This window comes from Mustela nigripes, chromosome 3, assembly GCF_022355385.1.
Source record: "Mustela nigripes isolate SB6536 chromosome 3, MUSNIG.SB6536, whole genome shotgun sequence".
Taxonomy (NCBI): Eukaryota; Metazoa; Chordata; class Mammalia; order Carnivora; family Mustelidae; genus Mustela; species Mustela nigripes.
In genome coordinates this window covers 67,618,162-67,639,757 of record NC_081559.1, presented here as the reverse complement: position 1 = coordinate 67,639,757, position 21,596 = coordinate 67,618,162, and the positions used below count along the sequence as shown (strand labels likewise).

General features: G+C 45.9%; 1 protein-coding gene across 2 annotated transcripts in view; it reads right to left on the bottom strand.

Moving 5' to 3' along the window:
• The window catches only part of ITGA6 (integrin subunit alpha 6), a 77,758-nt gene extending 61,229 nt beyond the window's left edge, over positions 1-16,529 (bottom strand). Inside the window, exon 1 of one of the 2 annotated variants that reach the window (XM_059394169.1) lies at positions 16,036-16,529. In XM_059394169.1, the coding sequence (XP_059250152.1) occupies positions 16,036-16,217 (182 nt within the window). In that variant the 5' untranslated portion in view covers positions 16,218-16,529. The remainder of the gene's footprint in view (positions 1-16,035) is intronic. The other variant, XM_059394167.1, reaches the window with a different exon arrangement.
• Positions 16,530-21,596: the final 5,067 nt, after the last annotated feature.

Sequence of the window (21,596 nt, the reverse complement as noted above, 5' to 3'; positions counted from 1 at the left end):
CTCTGCCTTCGGCTGGGGTCGTGATCTCGGGGTCCTGGGATCGATCCCCGCGTCGGGCTCTCTTCTCAGCGGGGAGCCTGCTTCCTCCTCTCTCTCTCTCTCTCTCTGCCTGCCTCTCTGCCTACTTGTGATCTCTGCCTGTCAAATAAATAAATAAAATATTTAAAAAAAAATACTAAGGAAGCTCTCTATTTAACACCTCACCTAAGCTCTAAAACATACCAAGAGAGAAAAAAGAGCAAGGTGCAGAAGAACATACGGCGTGCTACAGTATGTATAACAAAATGTATGTATTCGCTGATAACATGTACAGACACCTGTGCAAGGATTTACAACAAACGGGTGAAAAGACAGTTGAGCTGGCAAGTACAGGGTAAATGGAGACCAGGACTAAGAGGGGGAATTTTTTTTTTACATTTTTAAAATTTTTATTCAATTAACTAACATATAATGTATTGCTGGTTTCAGAGTCACAGGTCTGTCATTCGTCAGTCTTCTTCTCCTAGGGCATGTGATGTCATGGGCACTGAGTGTTATAGAAGTGCCCAGAAGTCACGGAAAAATCAAACCTCGTGACCACATGGGGCAAGCTCACACATGCCATCTTTATGTATGCAGCTACAGGCAAGCAAAAGCTGGCAGGGACGGGTTCAGCCCCTTCCAGTGCAAGAAGGACACACCAGTAAAGCAGCAGCCAAGCCCTACCTCGGGCACAGCCAGCACTGGCTGGCCATGCGGGCACTACAGTAAAGGTCCCCTGGGGCGGGGGCAGAGGCTGCAATCCACAGAGCTGAGGGGGTAGACCAGCTTCCCACCACGGCCAAGGGAGCCCCCGAGCCAGCTGTCAGGACTCCAGAGAGGATCTAGCCCCTGCCCCCAGAAGTCTGGGGCGGTCAGCGCTGCTGGCATTGGGAGGAACGTCTCTGCTATGGAGGACCAGCGACCCCAAATCCGCATACCTCAGGTCCTGCTTTCGAAGGGGGTGAATCTGTCAGCTCGGGGGCATCCCCACACGCAGAGCTAACGCGCAATGAGCACGGCTGGGAAAGAGCCCCGGGCTTTCGGTGCCGGCGCCCAGTCTTCCGAGCCACAGACACGGACGCACCCACTCCGCGGCACCCACTTGCTACAGGGCGGAGCAGGGGTGAGTCACTGGGCTGAGTCAGGCACCTCACCTTTCATCTCATCTACAGCATGAATGAGAGGAGTGAAGCGACCTAGGACTCCTTGTCCGGGAACAAGCCAGAGGGGGTAGGGATCCATCTGGGGAACAGCAACTGCTTCTCCATGTGTGGTCAAAGGCAAATCCACGCCCGGTTCCTCCTCAAGAAATCCTTATCTTGGGAACTCCGGAGGGCAGCTCTTTTCCACAAGAGAAAAGAGAGCTCTCTTTTTCAGAGCAGCTTGGTGAGACAGGAACACATCTGCTTAAGCATCTGTGGACAGCGTATTAAAACAGCGGCACTGACTAGACCAACCCCTGCTTGGGAGTAGAGGTAGAGGCCAGGGGTTCAAGTACAGGAAGGGAGGGGGGACGAGGGTGTAGGTGCAGCTCCATCAGGGGGCTGCAGGACCTACAACAAATCCTAGGCCTCCATTTCTTGATCCACATAATAAGGGAGATGGTCCGTCTTCCTAGAACATTTCCTGGGTTCCTTCCCAACTTCAGTAGGTGCTGAACAGTTCCAGTGATAAAGAAATCCACAAAAGCATTAGTGAGTGATATTACTAGAATACACCTGCTCTCTCCATGCAGATGAAACACCTATGACTTGCATTGCACATGGCCTAGATTTCTTTTAAAACAGCACTTTTTTATTTTTGAGGAATGACATGTGCCAGGCTCCACATTAAAGTCCTGGGAAAGCACAGATAAATCGGACCCAAATCCCTACCTTCAGGGGGCCCCAAATTCAGAATCATCAGTGAGCTTCTCACAGCTCCCTAAAAGTTTGTTAGAAATTCCATGATAGGGATAGGGGGCACCTGGGCAGCATGGTTGGTAAAGTGTCCGACTCTTGGTTTCAGCTCAGGTCATGATCTCGGGGTCATGAGATCGAGTCCCCGTCGGGTTCCGGGCTCCATGCAGAGTCTGCTTGAGATCCTTTCTCCTTCTACCTCTTCTACCTCTCCCTCTGCCCCTTCCTGGCTCTCTAAATTAAAAAAAAAAAAAAAAAAAGAAAGAAAGAAAGAAAGAAAAGGAAAAGGAAAAAGAAATTCCATGATAAATACATCAGTAAAAATAAAGAGAGTCTATTAAACTATATTGAATCCAGGCAAGAGAGAAATTAATCATTAGAAAATCAAAGAGATAAGGAACGGGGAAAGAAAAGCAAGCTGCTCCGAGGTAACAGATGAACAAGGCTCTAAAGGAAGGCTGGGGTGAGTGAGGGGTGGGAGGTACCAACAAGGAAAGAATGTGCAAGACAAACTGAAGATACCTTACTGCTAGGGACAGCTGTTAGTCTAATCAGACGTTCCCTGAATGCAGACGCACTGCCTTTCAAACTTCAGCCCTTAATGTGCGACTGTCCCACCAAACCTCAGCTCCAGCCTGACCTCTGCAGCCACTGAGATGGAGGGCTCCTTCTAAACCTGCTGAGTCTGATAGGAAGAGCAGCAAGACGAAAGTGAGAAACCGACTACGGCCAGGCTTCGCATCTGCAGTGATTCTCTCTTTCACTCCATTAGAAACTAGAGACAAGAACTTTGGCTTGTCAAGGACAGGTGTTGAGGAACCCAGGGGTTCCACACGTGTAGCCAGCTGCGCAGCTGCTAGACCCAACCAGGACCAGTCATCTCCCAAAGCGGAAAACACAGGCTGCACTGGGAGAAAGGACTTTGAACTTCTACCGTAAATGTGTTCAACTTTTGATTTTGTTGCCAGTGATCCTCATTAGAACATCCTATCTATCTGATGAAAGGACATAGCACAATTCTCAATTTAGTTCTTTTAAGTTTAGTTATCAATATTTTAGGGCCTCGTTAACATGGACATTCTGATTTCTGGACCCTCCAAAACAAGTTCAAGGAAGACTGAAGTAGTCACAACCATGTGAATATATTTAACACTCCAGAATTGGACACCTAAAAATGGTTAAGATAGTAAATTTTATGTTCTACGTATATTACCACAACTTTAAAAAAAAAAAAAAAAAAAAAACCATGGTGTAAAGGGTCATCCTAAAAAAATGGTCCTCCCACTTCTCTCCTCCAGAAGTCTTTAATGTACCTGGAAAATTAAATCAACTCAAAGAGCTCAACCAGTACCACTGGGTACTCATCTCTATTAAGTTCGAACCAAAAATGGACAAGCTGTCAGCCTTGCTCTTGAGAAGCTCTCAGACAAGATGGGATAATATCCATCAGGAGACATTTATAGAGTGCCTTCTACAGCAAGGGATTTGGCCAGACCAAGTAAGCAAACAAGTGTTGTCTTAGGTGCAGACCCTGATTCATCAGTGGAGGCTAACCTCTGCTGATCTGGAGAATTCTGGGACTTGGCTGGAAAAATTGCTATGGTGGTTTGGAGTGTCCCCAGTCAGCAAGGGAAAGGGCAATGGTGGCTGTATATTTGCTATCACTACTCCACAGGGACATTTAAAAATGTAATACCCTGTTCTGTCAAGTGCAAGATGATGTAGCACAGGACTGATGCCAAGAATGGGCTATTTCACCAAAAGGTAGGAGTGGATGGCATAGCATCGGCTGGACTGGGCACCAGGCAGCTGTGTTTCAGGACCCACATCTATAATAGCCAAGTGTCACTTGACTGTTCAAGGTCTTAGCTGTCCATCTGAGGAGAAGAGTTTGGGCTGGTCAGTGCTTCTCAGTCATTTCCACGAAAGCAATGAATGACAAAGGGAGGTGAACATGTACAGGAGACATAACCCAAGCCCACCAGAAACTGGCATTCTCTTTAAAGCCTGTTTTATATTAAAAACTTACCCATATTCCATTCTGCACTACAAAGAGATAATTTAAAAAAATAACTCCCCACCATGCTGTGTCAGGGAGATGTGCTATGATTAATCTGTGGCACCCCCAGGGCCATGGATGCTAAGGTCCTGATGAGTCACCCTCTTGCATAATTTCAGAGATATTCTATTTCCTTTCAGATTCACATTTCTCTCAAGCTACCTTGTTAGCCTCTACCACTTATCTTGAAAGAACAGACTGAAAACTGCTAGTATTTTAGAACCCGAAGGGCTATTTAGCCTGGTCTTCCACATTCCTGACAATTCGACAAGGCCATGCCTTATTTTTACTCCATACACCCCATGATACACTAGATAACGTTGACCAGGATGACAAAGACAAGCAACCAGGCCCCAAGAGCAAGAAGTCAGGCTGCAGCCCCCCTGGCGTGTTCCTGACTCAGTTCTGCCCTGCACAGCACACGTCTCCTGTCAATGTCCTGGTGTCTATGGTGGGAGGGCAGGGAGTGGGAGTGACAGACACCATGCCATCCTAGACGGGACCAGATTCTGGAGCTGCAAATGCTCCCATGCAGGCAATGCTCACTCGATACCTAATGTGAGCCTTGTAAGAATTTAACAATATAGAGAGCTGTGGTCTTCTGCATCTCAAATATGGTAAGGAACTCGAGATAGTTGAACAGTTTTGATGTGTTGCCATTTTGTCTTTCTTCTTCCAAGTCCCATGTTTCCCTGTGGGAGGTCACAATAAGGCTTGCGACGAGGACCAAACCAGGCCCTGACTTGTGCCTCCTTTAAAGTCCGAATAACCTAACAAAAGGTTTAGGACGGGAAAAGTTGAGTAGCACTGAGAAAGGGTCTGTGCTATGTGTTGTGCCCTCACCTATGTGACTTCCCACACGCTTGCTAAACAACTGAGAACAATTTAGTTGGGGTCATAAGTTCATGGCTGGTCCTTGCTGCCCTAGTACAGCCCATAAATTACTTTCAGGTTTGCTGTATCAATACAGAACAATTGTACTGGCATTAGCCATTTGGCGTCATGAGGTCTGCTTACAGTCAATTGTGAAACTTATTACGGGAACTTGTGGATGTTTAACTAGACACAGATGTATTGCTTCTCCTATTGTAATATCACTACATATATGGTCTTAATGCTTTGAATAAACTTAACACTGTTGGACATCCTCCTCAGTGCTCCTCCTGACCCCATCTCTCTGCTTCTCGAGTTCTTTTCTTCATCCTCTTACCCTCACGTTCCTGGTCGATCTGTTGCACCAGCCACGACATTTCCCCTTCTTCTCTTCAAGACGATACTGTAGTTGTCCACAGCCTATGAACTGCCCCTAAGTATGACTGTAGTCCCCTTGACCATAGGGCAGCTGCACCTGTGACCTAACCCTCAGAGGGGAGGGCTTCCTGGCCACCAGACTTTCAAGACAAGATAGCTACTAAAGCTCCGGGGTGGGGGAGGAAACTCGACTCCTATTTCAAGGAGCCCACAACAGTAAAGGTTGAGGTCTACTGGATATGCCAGGCACAAGGCTAAGTGCTTCTCCACAACCCCCTCGGGCAGGTACTATCAGCACCACCACCTTCCCAAGGAGGACAAGTACCTTGCCCAAGATCAAATCCACAGAACGTGAAGAAGCTGGGATTCAAGCCCCACATTCTTCTAGCTCTAGAATGGAGTTCTTATCCCTTACAAGGTAAACTTCTACACAGGTTATTGAGGAACTGAGGGCTAATGAGTATGGTTATTGATGAGAGATGAGAAGCAACCAGGAAAAATCTCCTACAACCTCCCACTAGGACAAGCACCCAGCTACCCACACCTGTGCCCCCTTATTCTGTGGGGAGATGAGCCCCCTGTGCTCCAATGAGGAGACTGCCCCTCCGCAGGTCCACCCCCTCACCCACCCACACACGGCACACCCGCAACTCTCTCCTCTCCTGTGCTCACTTTGCCTTCTCTACTGAAACATCCTCATGCTGGTGAGTTACAGCTCGCTGTAACTTGCTTTCATCATAAACAATAATAATAATGTTGCCTCCTGAGCCTATTTCTCTTCTATCTCTTGCTCTGCTCCCCTCTTCAACAAAACTGAGTTCCTTTGTTCCTTTTTTTTTTTTTTTTTTTGGTCTCCAATTCATCTTCTCTTCTCACCCATCTTTCCAACCAGGCACTGCTCCCAGCACCCCCACAAGTGCTCTGCTCAGGCTGCTGCTGGTCTCCACATTGCTATCCCAGTGATCAGCTCTCAGGTCGCTGACACAACTCATGGATCACTGCCTTCATCACATGGCTCCCAGGTTAGCACACCTAGTTCTCCCGCTTACTGGCCATGGCCTTCCTCTCCCTAACCTCTGCCTGGGGAGTGCCCTACAGCTTTACCCTCAGTAACTATCCCCACTTCCTTCATGACCTCATTCAGCATTTAGTCCTCCACCGGAAATACAACCTAGACCCCCAAGACTCCACTATTTGTATCTCCTGCCCAGACCTCCTCCACTGCCTACACAGCATTCAACTGCCTACACAGCACCTCCACTGGGATGTCCAGACATCTCAAACCTAACACGTCTAAAAATCAAACTTTCACTCTTACTCCAAAATCCGTTCCTCTTATGTTCTGTCCTAACCCATCATAGGACAACTTCATCCTTCCAGTTGCTCAGGCAAAAAATCTTGAGGACATTCTTTTTTTCTTTCACTCTCTTCATCTGTTAACTCTACTTTTAAAATATATCTAGAATCTAACCACTTCTATCTTCATTGTTACCACCATGGCCCAAACTACCATCATATCTTATCTGTCATTTATAAGTGCCTCCTAATTAATATCACTACATCTCTCCTTGCCCTCATGCTTGTCTATGTTCAATCTAGCAGCTAGAGAAAACCATTGATAATCAAAGTCAGCTCAGGTCATACTCTTCTCAGAACCCTGCAAGGATTCCTATTGAAGTCAGGAGTAAAACCCAAAGTCTTTCAGTGGCCGATAAGGCTCCACGCAATTTGCCTCCAAGGAGACCATAAGCTTCCTTGGTGTTCTAAATTTGCTAGGCATGCTTCTGCCCCAGGGCCTTTGCACTGGGTGGTCCTGCTACCAAAAACACTCTTCCCCCCGGTACTAACATGGCTTACAGCTTTGCCTTTTCAGTGAAGTCTTCCCTGGCTGACCCACTGCTGACCACTCCGCAGTACCTGTCTCCACCTTCTTTTCCTCTATGTCACTCACTACCTCCTAACATAATACCCCTATTTATTTTGTGTCTCCCCCAACAGAAGTAAACAGTGACTTTAGTTTGCTTCCATATCTCTAGCACCAGAAGAGTACCTAGTACATAGTAAATGCTCAGTGAATATCTGTTGAACTTACAACTTCTATTAAAAAAAAAAAATGTAGGGGCGCCTGGGTGGCTCAGTGGGTTAGGCCGCTGCCTTCGGCTCAGGTCATGATCTCAGGGTCCTGGGATCGAGCCCCGCATCGGGCTCTCTGCTCAGCGGGAGCCTGCTTCCCTCTCTCTCTCTCTCTCTGCCTGCCTCTCTGCCTACTTGTGATCTCTGTCTGTCAAATAAATAAATAAAATCTTAAAAAAAAAAAAATAAATAAAAATAAAAATAAATAAAAATAAAAATAAAAAAAAATGTTGATTATGGTTTCTCTGGAATTCCAGAACACATTTCCCTCTCAATTTTTACTTGTTCCTCATGTTCAAGTAAGGATAAAAACCCCTACTTTCTTTTATGTTGAAATATAAAATTATATATAATCTTATATATATATATAAGATTATATATTATCTTATATATAGATTATATATATATTATCTCTATATATCTTATATATATATCTTATATATATAAGATTATATATAATTTATATATATAATATATATATAATTTATATATATATTTTATATATATATATATATATATAATTATACATAAATATGCACACAGAAACAAATGAGCTTACCAAAGATCCATCTCTTACTCTAGGACAGTGAAAAAGCTTCTCAGATGGCCATGGCTGGTGGTGCTGCTGAACTTGGGGGATCCTCACTTTGCAGCCCCCACCTCTGGGATCATCCTGAGCAGGAGCCCCAGGATGCTTCTCCACATGCCCATGACCTCAGTTCATCTCTGTAGCAGCTCCAAACTCTTTCTAAATAGAAGATATGGAAAATACTTTTTCTTTCGAAACTGGCATCTGGGATACAGCATCTGATATGACTTTATCACGCCCTGAACATTAAAGCACATTTCCAGCTGGCCCCTGAAACCCTCCCTTGAGCTTCATACACATCTTCTCCAGGTTCTCTATTCTTGGGTGTCTAGAAGGCCCAACAGTGTCCAAAACCAACTTTTCTTGCACTTGTGGGTTCATGTGAAGCCTCTTCATCACTCAGATCTTAAAGCCAGCTCTCAACTTTTGCTGAGTATCCTAAGTTGGCACCTGGGCCAGGTCTCACGAGCAGCCAGGAGGCCTCAGATGCAATAGCCATTTTCCTAGAATAAGATGTCTCCACATAGCCATCTGATCATGTCCGAGCCTCTTTAAGCTTTCCCTTGTTTGAAAACTCTTAGGTTTCTTTGTGTCACAGCAAAGTGGGATTCCTTAAGTCCTAACCCACTGGTTTTTCAACACTTTTCATCTCCAATCTCACCAAAGCCTTGCAGGATTCTAATTTCCATTTCACTTCAAAATATCCTTGTTCTCAAGAGACAGTCCTATGCTGCCAGTTGGAGGGGTGTCGGGCCATGATCTGACAGATGAGTCCTTAGAAAGAGGACCCAGGAAGGGCTGAAACAGAAACAGGACTTCAAATTCCTCCTGCTGCCAAGTGGTCTGTTCGCACCAGGAACAACCCTCCCACACCCCATCCTTGCTGAGGATCTTCTTGCTAACTTCAGATTACGTGGCTTTATCAGGACCACAGAAGACTGTGACCACCTGACCGACAGCAATATATCCTAAAGAGGAGGGCTCTAATTCTGTCAGGACAAAAGGGTTTTTTGCTCAGGAGACCTACAGTTCAGTGACCTCCTACCCTTATGGCTCTAAAATGTTTATCATCTGTACACTTCCCCTAACACCCACACTTAACCTTAGTACAAATCAATATCCTTTATAAAATGAAGAAACTATAGTGACATTGATATCACCAAATAAAGCAAACACAGCCCTGGGGAAACAGGCATTACTCTGCTCTGTTTATTCTTCATATCGCTAACCAATGTGCCCCTTTCATACCATTCCAAAGTTTATTTTTATTTCTATACTTTCAGGCTTAGAAAGCAAATTTCGTTAAAAGGTTTTCTTTTACTGTATCTGAAGTGGCTCTTCAAAAAAAGGAATCTTCGGATTGTGTGACATGCAAAATAGATGTAGCCGCTTAGCAAATAAACTTGCGAGCGGATGTCCGTGGCTCCATGTCACTTGCTTTTGCCTTCTGCACTTGCTTTAGTGACACTTCCCCCTAATTCAGAATGGCCCTCTTGGCCACTTCATTGGTTTTAGAGTCTTCAAAGTTTTCCAAGTCTTTCTGCCAATTTGGGATTAGGTGAAGTGACAGCAGAATCCAGTGCTGGAATCCAGCACGTATATGTAGGGGTGGAGGGACAGAGGGACGGAGGGAGATGTGGGGAGAATCTGAGGCGACACTGTGGCTGGTGAGAGAAGTCATTCTACAAGCACAACAATTCTGGAATAAATGGATTTGGAACCGTCTTGCCTTGTTTACCTAAACAGAAAAGCCAGACAGCAACAGAGGAGATGGTGATCATTCCATCCTGTTATTAGGCTTACAGGGACCCACACTGGTGAAGAGCCAATCTACCTGTTCCAGTTCGGGGCTTAATTAACAATTAGGCTCTTGATTTATTTCCAAGGAATCACGGTTTCCAATTCCAAGTGCCAGTTTAACAAACAAAAACCTGCTAGAACACACTACTTCCACACTTCGTCCATACGTCTTCAACCTCAGGCAGCTTCACTGGGAACAATCAGACCCAGCTCTGCACAAACAGACCCAGCCTTCCTATTGTACATTAATGCCAAACAAAGGACCAGGAAAATAAATCATCATCAACCCTGCCCTGGGTAGAGTGCAAATTACCCAGCCCCCCAAGGATAAGGTACGGGGATACTTCCAAAGTCATAGAGCTCTGAGAAGATCTGGATGCCAGGAAGTTTGTATTCCTCATTAACTCTGCCCCATTACTTCACAGTCCACCCTCCATGGGTACCCGTGCACAAAGTCGCTGCCCACCCAGCCCCTCACCATGCCGATTATCTGTCTGCCCACTGATATCTACATACTGAACCCCGACTGGTATTTACCCACTGCTTGGCAGCTACCAAAGGGCTATAAGGCATAGTTCCTTGGAGATGTACTTTCCAAACAGGGTCACTGTAGAATGGAAAGAAGGATATACACGTAACCATGATCATAATCAAACCCAATGAGAGAAACCACATGCTGCACAGTCCCAGAAGCATGGAAGATGTAGACCAAGAACCAGCTTGCCCAATGACGTGCCATGGCCACTTCACTGCTTACAGCCCAGGTTTGAACATTTATCTAACAAACACAAAGGGTAAGAAATGGTTGGGGCTGGCCCTGGTGACCATCACTGTAGGGCTGAGTCTTGGCCACCCTCCCAAGAAGCCGGCAGAACTCTGGTTCTGACAAGGTCCAACCAGATCACCACTCCACAGCTCTCAATGGAGGAGCTCAACAGCTTCCCCACCGCTCCCCTGAGAGATACACACATTCAAGAGTCCCTTGCAAGCCTTGAATAAGTAAAGCTTTAGCCATCAATTCCCAAGTACCCCCACGTGCTTACTCTCATGTGATCTCCACATGCCCTGGTCCAGGGCTTTTAGCATCTTGCCCTACAGCCAGCCTCTCCATTTCATCTCATTTTAACAACCAACAAATGCTGAGCACCCACTGCAGGGCAGGTCAACGTGTATTTCTCAAGTCAGCCTTTAAGGCAAAAATCAAATATAATTTAAAATCACTCAGGAAAATCCCTGAGTTGGGACAGGTGTCCTCTCGACAACTCAAAAACCAAGAATTATCACCTTGGGTGTCTATTTGCATTATGCCAATAGCTTCCCTTTCCCTGGGGGCAGCAGAGTCCAAGAGCTCCTTTGAGCAGTGAATGGCAAAGGGTTAAATCAAGGGATTTCTTGCTCTCTCTACCCTGAGCTAAAAGAGCTGATTTCACAAGTTAAATTGAGTGTATGATGATAGGACTCCACCGTATCTGCAAGGCATATATTAGGTGCCATCAAGCAAAGAAATGAATCTAAAACCGCTGCCCTCAACTTACCTATAACCCAGTTGGGAAAGATTGGTTCATCCTCTGAAAATCATAGATAACAGTTAAACACGAAGCCATCAGAACTGACAGACGTCGGATACTAAGTGCTACAGACATTCAAAGGAAAAATAAATGCTATAGTGTAGGGTGGGCTCAAAAGACTTTCATGGAGAAATTTAAACTGGCTCTTGAGGTATTGATCACATTCTTTCTTAAGATGGGTGGACTGAGAACCAATGAGTGTTCCACACAAAACTGACCTGGTCATCTAAGCATACAGTGGTATTTTCTATTATGTCTCCACTCTCCCTCTTGAAAGTGCCAACTAATTCACTGACCAACTCTGTCCACGGTACTATGTTGCGCCAAGGTCGCAGGGTAACCAGGCACCATAGTTCAAGTTCTACATGGTTGCCAAAGCTTAAGCTAAATCTTGATGTTATTGTTATGCTAAAATAGAGGACTATACAACTAAGAACAACATGCTAACTGCTTCTTTACAATCACAGAGACTCTTACGTGAGCATTTAACCTGACTTTCCTGACAAATTATTCATACGAGTATCCTGATCCATTCTTTCAAACCCTAAGGCATTACTTGGATCGTCTCATACCAGCCTGTGTTAAAATTAATCTTTTCTATTTCCCTTTCTTGCAGAGTCCTATGACCTTCTCTAAGTTTCCCTGTCCATTTTGGCACTTTCTCCACTCTCAGGACTCAAGGTGACTGAGCACAGTCCCTGGACACTGGCCCTGGGCCTCACTGTGAATGAATGTAAGGGAGCCAGTGCTTAGGTCCACATTTTGGACACAGCTCTCATCCCTGGCTAGCTCCACTCACCCCTCACTGGGCTTTTTCAGAAGGGAAGGGAGTAAGAGACAAAGAAGGACCCAAATCTGATCCAAAGCCAGCTGGAATAAGGGTCAACTAGAAGAATCCAGGCATAGATATTTAAATAGGTAGCCCTGATTCATACGGGAAGTAGTTTAATAAATCAACATAACATAGTACATTTCCAAAAATTCAGATACTGGCCAATTTCTCCAGGTCTGAAAGACATTTCTGACATTTCCTTCAAGAGATGGCATGAGCACAATACCAATTATACAATTATTACAATACCAGAAATACCAATTCAAATCCAGATTCTATTAAGATTCTGCTGAAGCACTTGTGAGACTTCAGACATTTCCTAAGTTTCAACTTTAGTTTCTTCATCTATAAAGAGAGCCAGTAGGACTAGATGACTTTTATGACTAGATGACTAATTAATGATTTTAAAGGCAGAAGTATCACAAGTCTGAGAAAAATTGAAAGCAAACATCAGAGTCAGAATAGAAGGGACAATGGTTGAGGGGGTAGGTTACCTGGGTGGCTCAGTCGGTTGAGTGTCCGACTTGATTTCCACTCAGGCCATGATCTCAGGGTCATGGATCCAGCCCCCATGTCAGGCTCTGTGCTCAGTGTGGACTCTGCTTGTTCCTCTCCCTCCCCCTAAGTGTGCACATGCTCTCTCTTGAATAAATACATAAAATCTTAAAAAAAAAAAAAAAAAGAAGAAGAAGAAGAAGCAGAAGCAGAAGCAGAAAAAGAAGGGACAGTGGCCTGGACAGCCTCTGGAAGATGATGATCTGAAAGTTTCAGAAGATAATGGACTAGGGAAAACCCAGAATTGCTCTATAAGAATATCTACAGATTTCTTTCTTCTAGGTTCTGCCTTATAGTCAAACATAGATCCATCTCTTCCCAGAACAGTTAAGAGTCACAGAAGGGACATACCCATAGATGTCGTCCCACACAGTCTTCTTGGAAGGGGTAACTTAAGCTTAACTACCTAAGGGAAATGAAAAGATCCCCAAGAGTACACACCCTGACCTCAGTAATTCAGACAACTACCTCACCATCATTTGGAGTCTCAAACTCCCTTAAGGCACAGCCTAAAACCCTGAGTGAAGTTTTACAGTCCCAAAGTTTTACAAACACCCAACATGTTCTGAGGCTCTCAGATACATTATTCTGTTATAAAATCTTAACTGGAGTTCAAGGTGGTATTAAATATTTAAATAGCACTGTAGAAAAAAAAAAAAAAGAAGTGAGGTTGAGACCCCACAACTTCTGAAAATTTAAAAGTTGTAGAAAATTTAACCCACCAAAAATCTACGGCACTTTCTATAATCTTCACTTCTCCTGCTTCAATAAAGTCTCTTGTTCAGCAAATTTACTTTATCAAGTCTAATTAAGTCCAGTTAAAGTCAGACTGCTTTGAATATGAGTTTCATAAATATGACTAAGAGTTTAAATTATCGGTTACCCCACCTACAATAAACTTTGGCTTTGCTCTTTGGCAGTCAGAATGTGAATGGTTAGCACCTGTCCAGTAGCTGGCACACAGTAGGAATTCAATTAGTGCTTCTCAATGCATCATCACTAACCCCCAGTGCTTAGTCAGCAAGTCTCCACATCAGGCAGGAGTTAAGCATTGTACGTGCGGTCTCTTACTCCTCACAACAACCTTATTAAATACCTCCATTTTACGGATAAAGAAACTAAGGCTTAAAATTATTAACAGCTGCTCCACAGCCCAGAAGGAATTTGAGCTCAAGTCATGTCTCTCTTTCTCTCTCCCCACCTCCCTCTCATCAGTTCCCCACTGAACTTTTCCTCAGAATGCAAGAGTTTAGGAGGCTGGACCAGAAGTTGTGGGGTCTCAACCTCACTGGCTGTTATTTGCACCCACATCAGTTACAGACAAAGGTGACAACTGATGTGATGATGGCCTGTGTGTGCTGGTTCTCCTGGGAGGCCCAAAGCTGCTGCTGAAGCTGGAACACTTTACCAAAAGAAGGGAAGGAGGGGACAGGATTTAATATAAACCACACCCCCCAGCAGTGTGGTTACTGCCACACTCCAAGCTCAAGGGAAAGATACACTCCAGGGTCTAATCAGCCACTCCCTCCAAGCAGAGCCTTTCTAGAAGGCACAGACGCCAATGGCAGGCTTATTCCTACCCACAGGAGCACTTGCAGCAGCAACAGCAATAACAAGTTTCAGCAAGCATGCTGCTCAGCGACAGATTCCTCGCTAGCCTCACATTTTCTAAGTCTCCATCCCAAAGATATTTTCTTGGCCCAATACACCCCCTTCACAACGCTGGCTTGAACAAGTATTTCAAGGAAGCCATGACCGTCAGTAGGCGTCAGGTGCACAAGAATATCAGGCTGAAGGTGTCCCCTCTGCCAGTCCACAACCACGGCTGCACTAAGCAGTTCAAATGCACCATGTGGGCGGATGCACATTTACACACCCTAAGGATTCAGAGACACCAAACGTCATCCATTAACTGAGGTCACAGAAACCACCTCTCATTTCAGATTTACAGCTTAGCAATTATTTCTGAGAGAAGGCCGAGTACAAGCAACCGGCCAGCCCTGCAGACCACCAGCCCTCAGCCTCCCCACCCCCAACAAATATCTTTGCTTCACCACCAGGTGTTAGCAGAAAAATCTGACGTGAAGATTCACCAGCTCCGAAGTTGTTAGTCGCAGAAATCAAGAGGTTTCCTCCAGCTCTAACGTCCCATTCCGCCCTCATAAACACAAAGTCCTCTCTTGCCGTGGCTGCACTTTGCTTTCTCCGGTCTGTTGGTCCTGGAAGGACCTTGGTTCAACTAAAAGCGTTAGGGGAGGAGGGGACGTCGGTGAGTTTATTTCTCAGTAGTACAGATCTAGATGAAGACTCCCAAACCCTCTCCAGCCTCAAGAGTTAGATCATGTGGGAACCAAACACTGTCTAAGAAAAAAAAGAGAAGCTGAGCAGTGCCAGTCTCCACTTTCTCGCGGGAGGAACACCGCTATACTATGGGCGGGCCGGGGGGGGGGGGGGGAGGTAGTGATCTTCTAAACTGTGTTTGCAAAGCCCCAGCCCAGATCTGATATTTTGCTTTAACCCTTCGGCTTGGGCCTGCGCAATGCAGGGGCCTAAAGGGTCTTTGGGTACCGCCAGACGCTTCGGGGCCTGGGCGGGGGACGGGGCACACCACTCATACGATCTTGTTTTTCTCAGCTGATCTAGTCATGCGAACAGGTGCTTGGTCAATTCCATCTTTCAAAAGGAGGGGAGGGGGTATGTTAGAGTAGCTCCCACAGGAGCGCCCGCCGTGCGGGGAAAGCCACGCCAGGGCAGGATGAAAAGTGGCTTTCCAACTTCTGCGGGGCTCCCTAGTCTGCGGGGAAGCCGGGTGTTGCGTGAAGTTGGGAAAGGCCTGGATCTTCCGGAACAACGCTCCCAGCAAGCCCACAGCGGCGACACGGCGACCCTACACCCTGGGTCACCCCCCCACCACCACCACCACCTCCTCCGCTCCAAACACACACGTGAAGCTCAGCAAAGCGTGCCACCTGCCGGGTTCCCAGCAAACATGCCCGAAGGGAAGGACCGCCGGAAAACACTTTGTTTAAAAAGAAAGAGAGAGAGAGAAAAAAAAAAAAAATAGTAAACTCTCCCGGGGCCAAGAACAGCCTGGCCTGGCACCGGGGCCGCAGTCCGCGGGGCTCGGCCCCGGGGTCCTCGGGTTTCTAGGGCTGAATGGGGGAGGCGCCGCGACCGGCTCTGCGGCTGGCCGCGCTCCCCCGGGGGCCCGCGGAGTCCCGGGCGGGGCAGCCGCACCGGCAGGGCCCGCGGGCGGGAACGCGGCTCGCCCTCGCCCCTCCTCGCGCGCGGGCCGGCGCCGCCGCGGGGCTGGGAAGTCGGGAACTTACAGCCGCCTGTCCTCCGGCTCCAGCTGCCGGTGCATGGCCAGCGAGAAGCCGAAGAGGCTCCCGGGGTCCCCCGTTTTCCGGATCACATTGTCCTCGCGGGTGTCCAAGTTGAAGGCGGCGCCGAGCCGGGACAGGAGCCCCGCCGACAGGTAGAGCAGCCACAGCTGCCCCGTGGCCGCCATGGACGGGCGCACCGGGAGGTGGAGCGGGAGCCGAGGCTGCAGCCCTGCGCTCCGGGCCGGGTTCGAGGCTGCCGGGCTGCGGGGCTGCTGCTGCTGCTGCTGCTGCTGCTGCCGCCGCCGCCGCCGCCGCAGCCACCTTCGTCTCCTCTGGCCACCGCGCCGGCCCCACCCCCGGGACGAGTCGCGCTAGCCGCCCGGCCGCTCCCCCTCGCGGGCAGCTCCTGACCGCTGAATGAGCCCGTTGTTCTCTGGAGACTCGCAGGCGTTTTATCAAGTGACGAGGACGCCGGCCCCGCCCCTCCCCACCCCTCTGGCCCCTCCTCGCGCGCCCGGCGCGGGGCCGGGTTGCCTGCACCTTCCCGGCCGGCCTGGCTGCGCGGGGTCGCGGTGCTGCCCCTCCCGCGCCACCCCACGCCTCTCCCGCCGCCGCCTACCTGGCCCGGAAGCCGGCGTGGGACATCTGGGTGCTGGGGGGAGACGAGCTCCCGGCCCCGCAGCTCCATCCCCAGGGTCCTCCGGGAAAGAAGCCCTGGAATTGTGGTTGCCGTTCCGTGCGGAGCCTGAAAGGCGTTTACTACCTGTTACGCAAGAAGTGCTATGATGCACTGGCCCCGACCGCCTTAAGCAGCGGATTCTCGCCGACCCGAGCCCACGTGCAAATGCTCGCTTCATTCATTCAGTCCACGAGTGCTTCTGGACCGCTTAACGCTCGCCAGATCCTTGGGGAAGGGAGCTGCGTGGATTGTTTTCGGCCCTCAAAGAACTAACCGTCCAAAATGATAGCGCAAACTTGGATAGTGCTATACAATTTATATAGCTCATTTTATAGCCCATTTAGCCCTCATAACAATCTGCATAACAATTCGCAGATTAGAAAACTGAAGCTCAGCCTTAACCCTGAGCACCCAGGGATATGCCCCGTGAAAAGGAGAGCTTTGGGGACAAGTCACCCTGGTGTAAGCAATTTCATTTTCTAGGTGCTCTAAAGCGGAGAAGCAGCTTCTCAACAGGAAAGGATGGGTGTGTAAGGTGGTACCTACGATCTCAGGAGCTCTTATTTCCTCCCCAAATTCCCAGGACTAGATTCTTGCCAAGAGGCAGCTCTGAGCTCTGTGTGGGTGGCCTGAAGTCTCCTGCCTCTAGAGCTTGGGGTGGGGCCTCAGCACGGTGTTGACCTCTGGGGCAACTTTATTGGCGGGGTTCTTCAGCCGCAGAGACAGACAGGGTTACTGTGGTACTGGGGTGACAAAAAAATTTTACTTTTTTATTTTCACTCTCCTCTGACATTTAGCATTTCCTTCCTTTATAAATGGAAGGGAAACACCACAGTGGCAGTGGGATATGTATCTAGGACTTAGTCTCCAGTAGAACCCACAGGTTTTGTTTTTCGCTGGGTTTTTTTTGTTTTTGTTTTTGTTTTTTACATCACAGCATAGTTGTTACAATATCATTAATTACAGTAGTTATTAAATAGACCCGCCACTAGATCTTGTTATGCAATAGGCCAATTAAAAAGTATATATATTGGGACACCTGGGTGGCTCAGTTGGTTAAGTGTCTGCCTTGGGCTGGGGTCCCACATCTGGCTCCCTACTCTGGGGGAAGCCTGCTTTTCCCTCTGCCTGCTTCTCCCCCTGCTTTGCTTGCTCTCTCTCTCTCTCTCTCTCTTTGAAAAATAAATAAATCTTAAAAAAAAAAAGAAAAAAGTTCCTTTTAAAAAAGCATAAAAATTTTTTAAAGTATATATATTTATACAACAACTTTTTAACATTTTGTTAACTGTATTTCAAAATAATTGGTTTCATTTGAAATCCCGTGTATTTTATGCTTTTAAAAACCTTGTTCTGAAAAGGGATTCATGGTTTTGGGCAGCCTGACAAAATGGGGTCCCATGCCCCTAAAATAGTTTAAGAAATGCTAGCCTGAAGACTTCTGGAATGCCTTGGGGAAACTGCCTTGGAATCTGATATCCCTGCATTAGAAACAGAAGCAGAGTACAGTCCTGGGGAAGACCTAAAGTTCTGTGTGTGCAAGTGGAGATAGGAATGGGGGTGCCCTTCACCTAAAGGAGTATTTGTACCAAGGGAACAGCCCACACCGCACAAAAAGGCTGCCTGAACGTCATCAAGGGTTGTTGGGTGATAACAGCTTCTGGAGCAAGTCCCTCAGCTTAGGAGGGGGAGGTCCCACTTGTCTGCCAATCAACAGCTCCAGTCAAGTACAGACAAAAGTGGGGTGCAGTGAGTTCAAATTCAGCAGGCAATGCAGGAAATCAGACTGTTTTCACAAATGTGTAATAACCTTGTTAAGATTATGTGACTGTTGGCAACTGAGTAAGTTAAGAAACATCTGTATTATGGGGCGCCTAGGTGGCTCAGTGGGTTAGAGCCTCTGCCTTCGGCTGGGGTCATGATCCCAGGGTCCTGGGATCGAGCCCCGCGTCGGGCTCTCTGCTTGGCAGGGAGCCTGCTTCCTCCTCTCTCTCTCTGCCTGCCTCTCTGCCTACTTGTGATCTCTGTCTGTCAAATGGACGAATAAAATCTTAAAAAAAAAAAAAAAAGAAACATCTGTATTATGATTTTTTTTTCACACAAGATAGCCTTTTTTCTTCATGTGGAACACACACTATTCCAGAGAAACAGGTCCAGACTATTACAGGTAGAGTACAGTAAGCTTTACTGCAGCCTGGTACCCAGTGCGAGCCACTGACATGCCTGTAACAGTTGCTGAAATATTTCTGAACTGGTTGATAAAAGCTGTGCCCTGAGCTCTCTAGTTTCAACTGCCCCCACCCTGGCCACTTTCCTAGGACTCACCAGCCTCCCCACAATACAGCAACTAAAGTTTTAAACCCATAAGCCTTTGTGCTGCAAGGTCGGGTATGTCCGTGTCATAGCAGCTGTTAATGATCCTGAATATGATGCCTTGCTTCTGTGCACCATTCTCCGCTTTCTTCCCAAGATACGATTAGTAGAGGACATTTGAATAGCCAGTTCCCTACTTGATCCCAAATATTGATTGTGCTCAAATTGACATTTTAAATAATGTGAAATTTAAAAGAGCAACTAACAATAGAGTGCTACTAAACTGAACGACACTTGTTTGGGAAAAGGAAGGGATGAAGAAAAACAGGGATGAGAGATGTGTTCTGGAGTGTCCCGAGTGCCCATTGCCGATGGAAAACTTTCAGCCACACTCCTGCCTTTCACCTACCTCCTGCCTAGGATGCCAGACATACTTGAAATTGAATCAAACTCAGACTCTTGACAATAATCTCTTTGAAGACAGTCAGCTTTTCCTGATTAACTGTAACAATCAAGTTTTGTGAATCAGTTGTCATTTCCATAGTAAATAGGGTTAGGCTAACATAAGAGAGAAGTATCTTAGGAAAGGGAGATGTAGCCGTCTTTCAGGATCTGCTGAGGATATTGTCAGTTTCTGGGGCTGAAGAAATGAAAGAAGCAAGAAACTTAAAAATTAAGAGGTCAAGACCTAGGGAGGGAGGTACATAGTTTTAATGAAAAAAATAAATCTGAGACAAGAAGACACTTGTCTGGAACCAAAGGGAGAAAGTTAGCTTGGTGATAAAGATGTGCTGACTGTATAGGGCATGGGGTGTGTGTGTGTGTGTGTGTGTGTGTGTGTGTGTCCCCATGCGCATGTGCGCATATCGCAAAAAGGGTTCTTCAAATCCAGTTATGACAAAATCACGTCATGTTCCAAAAAAAGGTCGATTAGAAAACAAACAGCAATACCTAAGAATATGATTATAAAATCACTGAAGATACTTCTACAAACTGAAAATTTTAAATAAAAAAGGCAGTGGAAGCTTTGAATAGATATTTGCTCAGATGAGAGCTTTTGAATTATATTTTACCAATACACTTTTCAAAAGGAAATCATTTGCTCTATATCCCACCTTTGGTAGGGGAGCTTTCAAATAATTTTAAACTATTGGTCACCTGCAGAGAAGTCAAAGAAACTCATGTCATGCCTGAAATATTTCCCATTTCCTGGGACCTACTGTAATCATTTTGCTATCAAGTTCACTATTGTACTGACTTCATCATCACCAACAGCAGAGAATATCATATTCGCTGCTTTTTAGGCCACATGGAAACTAGCTATGGAAAACTTCTCTTTATTCTCCTTTTGTGGTTGCATTATACTGATAGTTTTATATGTTCTCTAGAGCACATGGTCTGTGGAACCAAAGACCCTTGCTTCAAATTCTGTCTCTTTTCCAACCTGGCCAGATGACCGTAAATCATTTCATTTCTCCCTGCCTCAGTTTCTCCAGCTATGAAGTGGGGATGAGGATAGCATCTACCCCTAAAGAATTGCCTCGCCTTAAGCATTAGTAAAGTTAACAGGATCTGAAGCACTTAAAATGTATTAAAATCAGAATTTCCACTTGTGTACCGTCTTTCAAAATTTGGCTTTCACAAGTTAGGTATTGACCCATGATAAACAAACAGTTTTATGAATTAGACATATGTAGTAAACTTTTCCAATAGGGATTGTACTATTCAATGTCAAACTTTATGTTTCAGAAAAAGAAAGTTTTCCATTTTACTTTTTTGTCTCTTTATACTAGTGGTCAGGGGTTTGCCTTCCATACTGAAACTTACTGCCTTTTTTTGGCATTTCATTTGCTCTAAGTCACAGGGCATTTTATAGGGGCAAACCTGCCTCTGGCTGGAATCAGGAGAATCCAAATTACTAGCTATGCCTTTAAAACTCAGATCTATTTTTTCCAGTTTTATTGAGAGATAATTTACATAAGTTTAAGGCATACAATATGTTTTATATATATACATATGTATTGTGAAATAATCACCACAATAAATTTAGTTAACCTGTTACTTCATAGTTCAATTTTTTCCTTGAGATGAGAACCTTTCAGATTTGCTCTCTTAGCAACTTTTAAATATAAAATACAATATTTTTAACTACAGTCACTCTGCTGTGCATTAAATCTCCAGAACTTATTTATGCTATTAACTAGAAGTTGTACCTTTGGACAACCCGTCACACACACACACACACACACACACACACACATCTCTACTTGTGATAACCACCAATCTGTTGTGTTTCTATGAGCTTGGGGTTTGGGGGATTTTTTAGATTTCACATATAAGCGAGATGATACAGGATTTGTCTTTCTCAGTCTGCCTCATTTCATTTAGCATGAGGTCCTCAAGTTTCATCCATGTTGTCACAAATGGCAGGATTTCCTTCTTTTTATGGCTGAATAATATTCTGCTGTATATATGTTTATTTAGAAACTCACAACATGTTTTCATTATCAATTAATCCATCAGTGGACATTAAGGTATATATTTTAAAGTATGTACATTTTAAAGATATATTTTT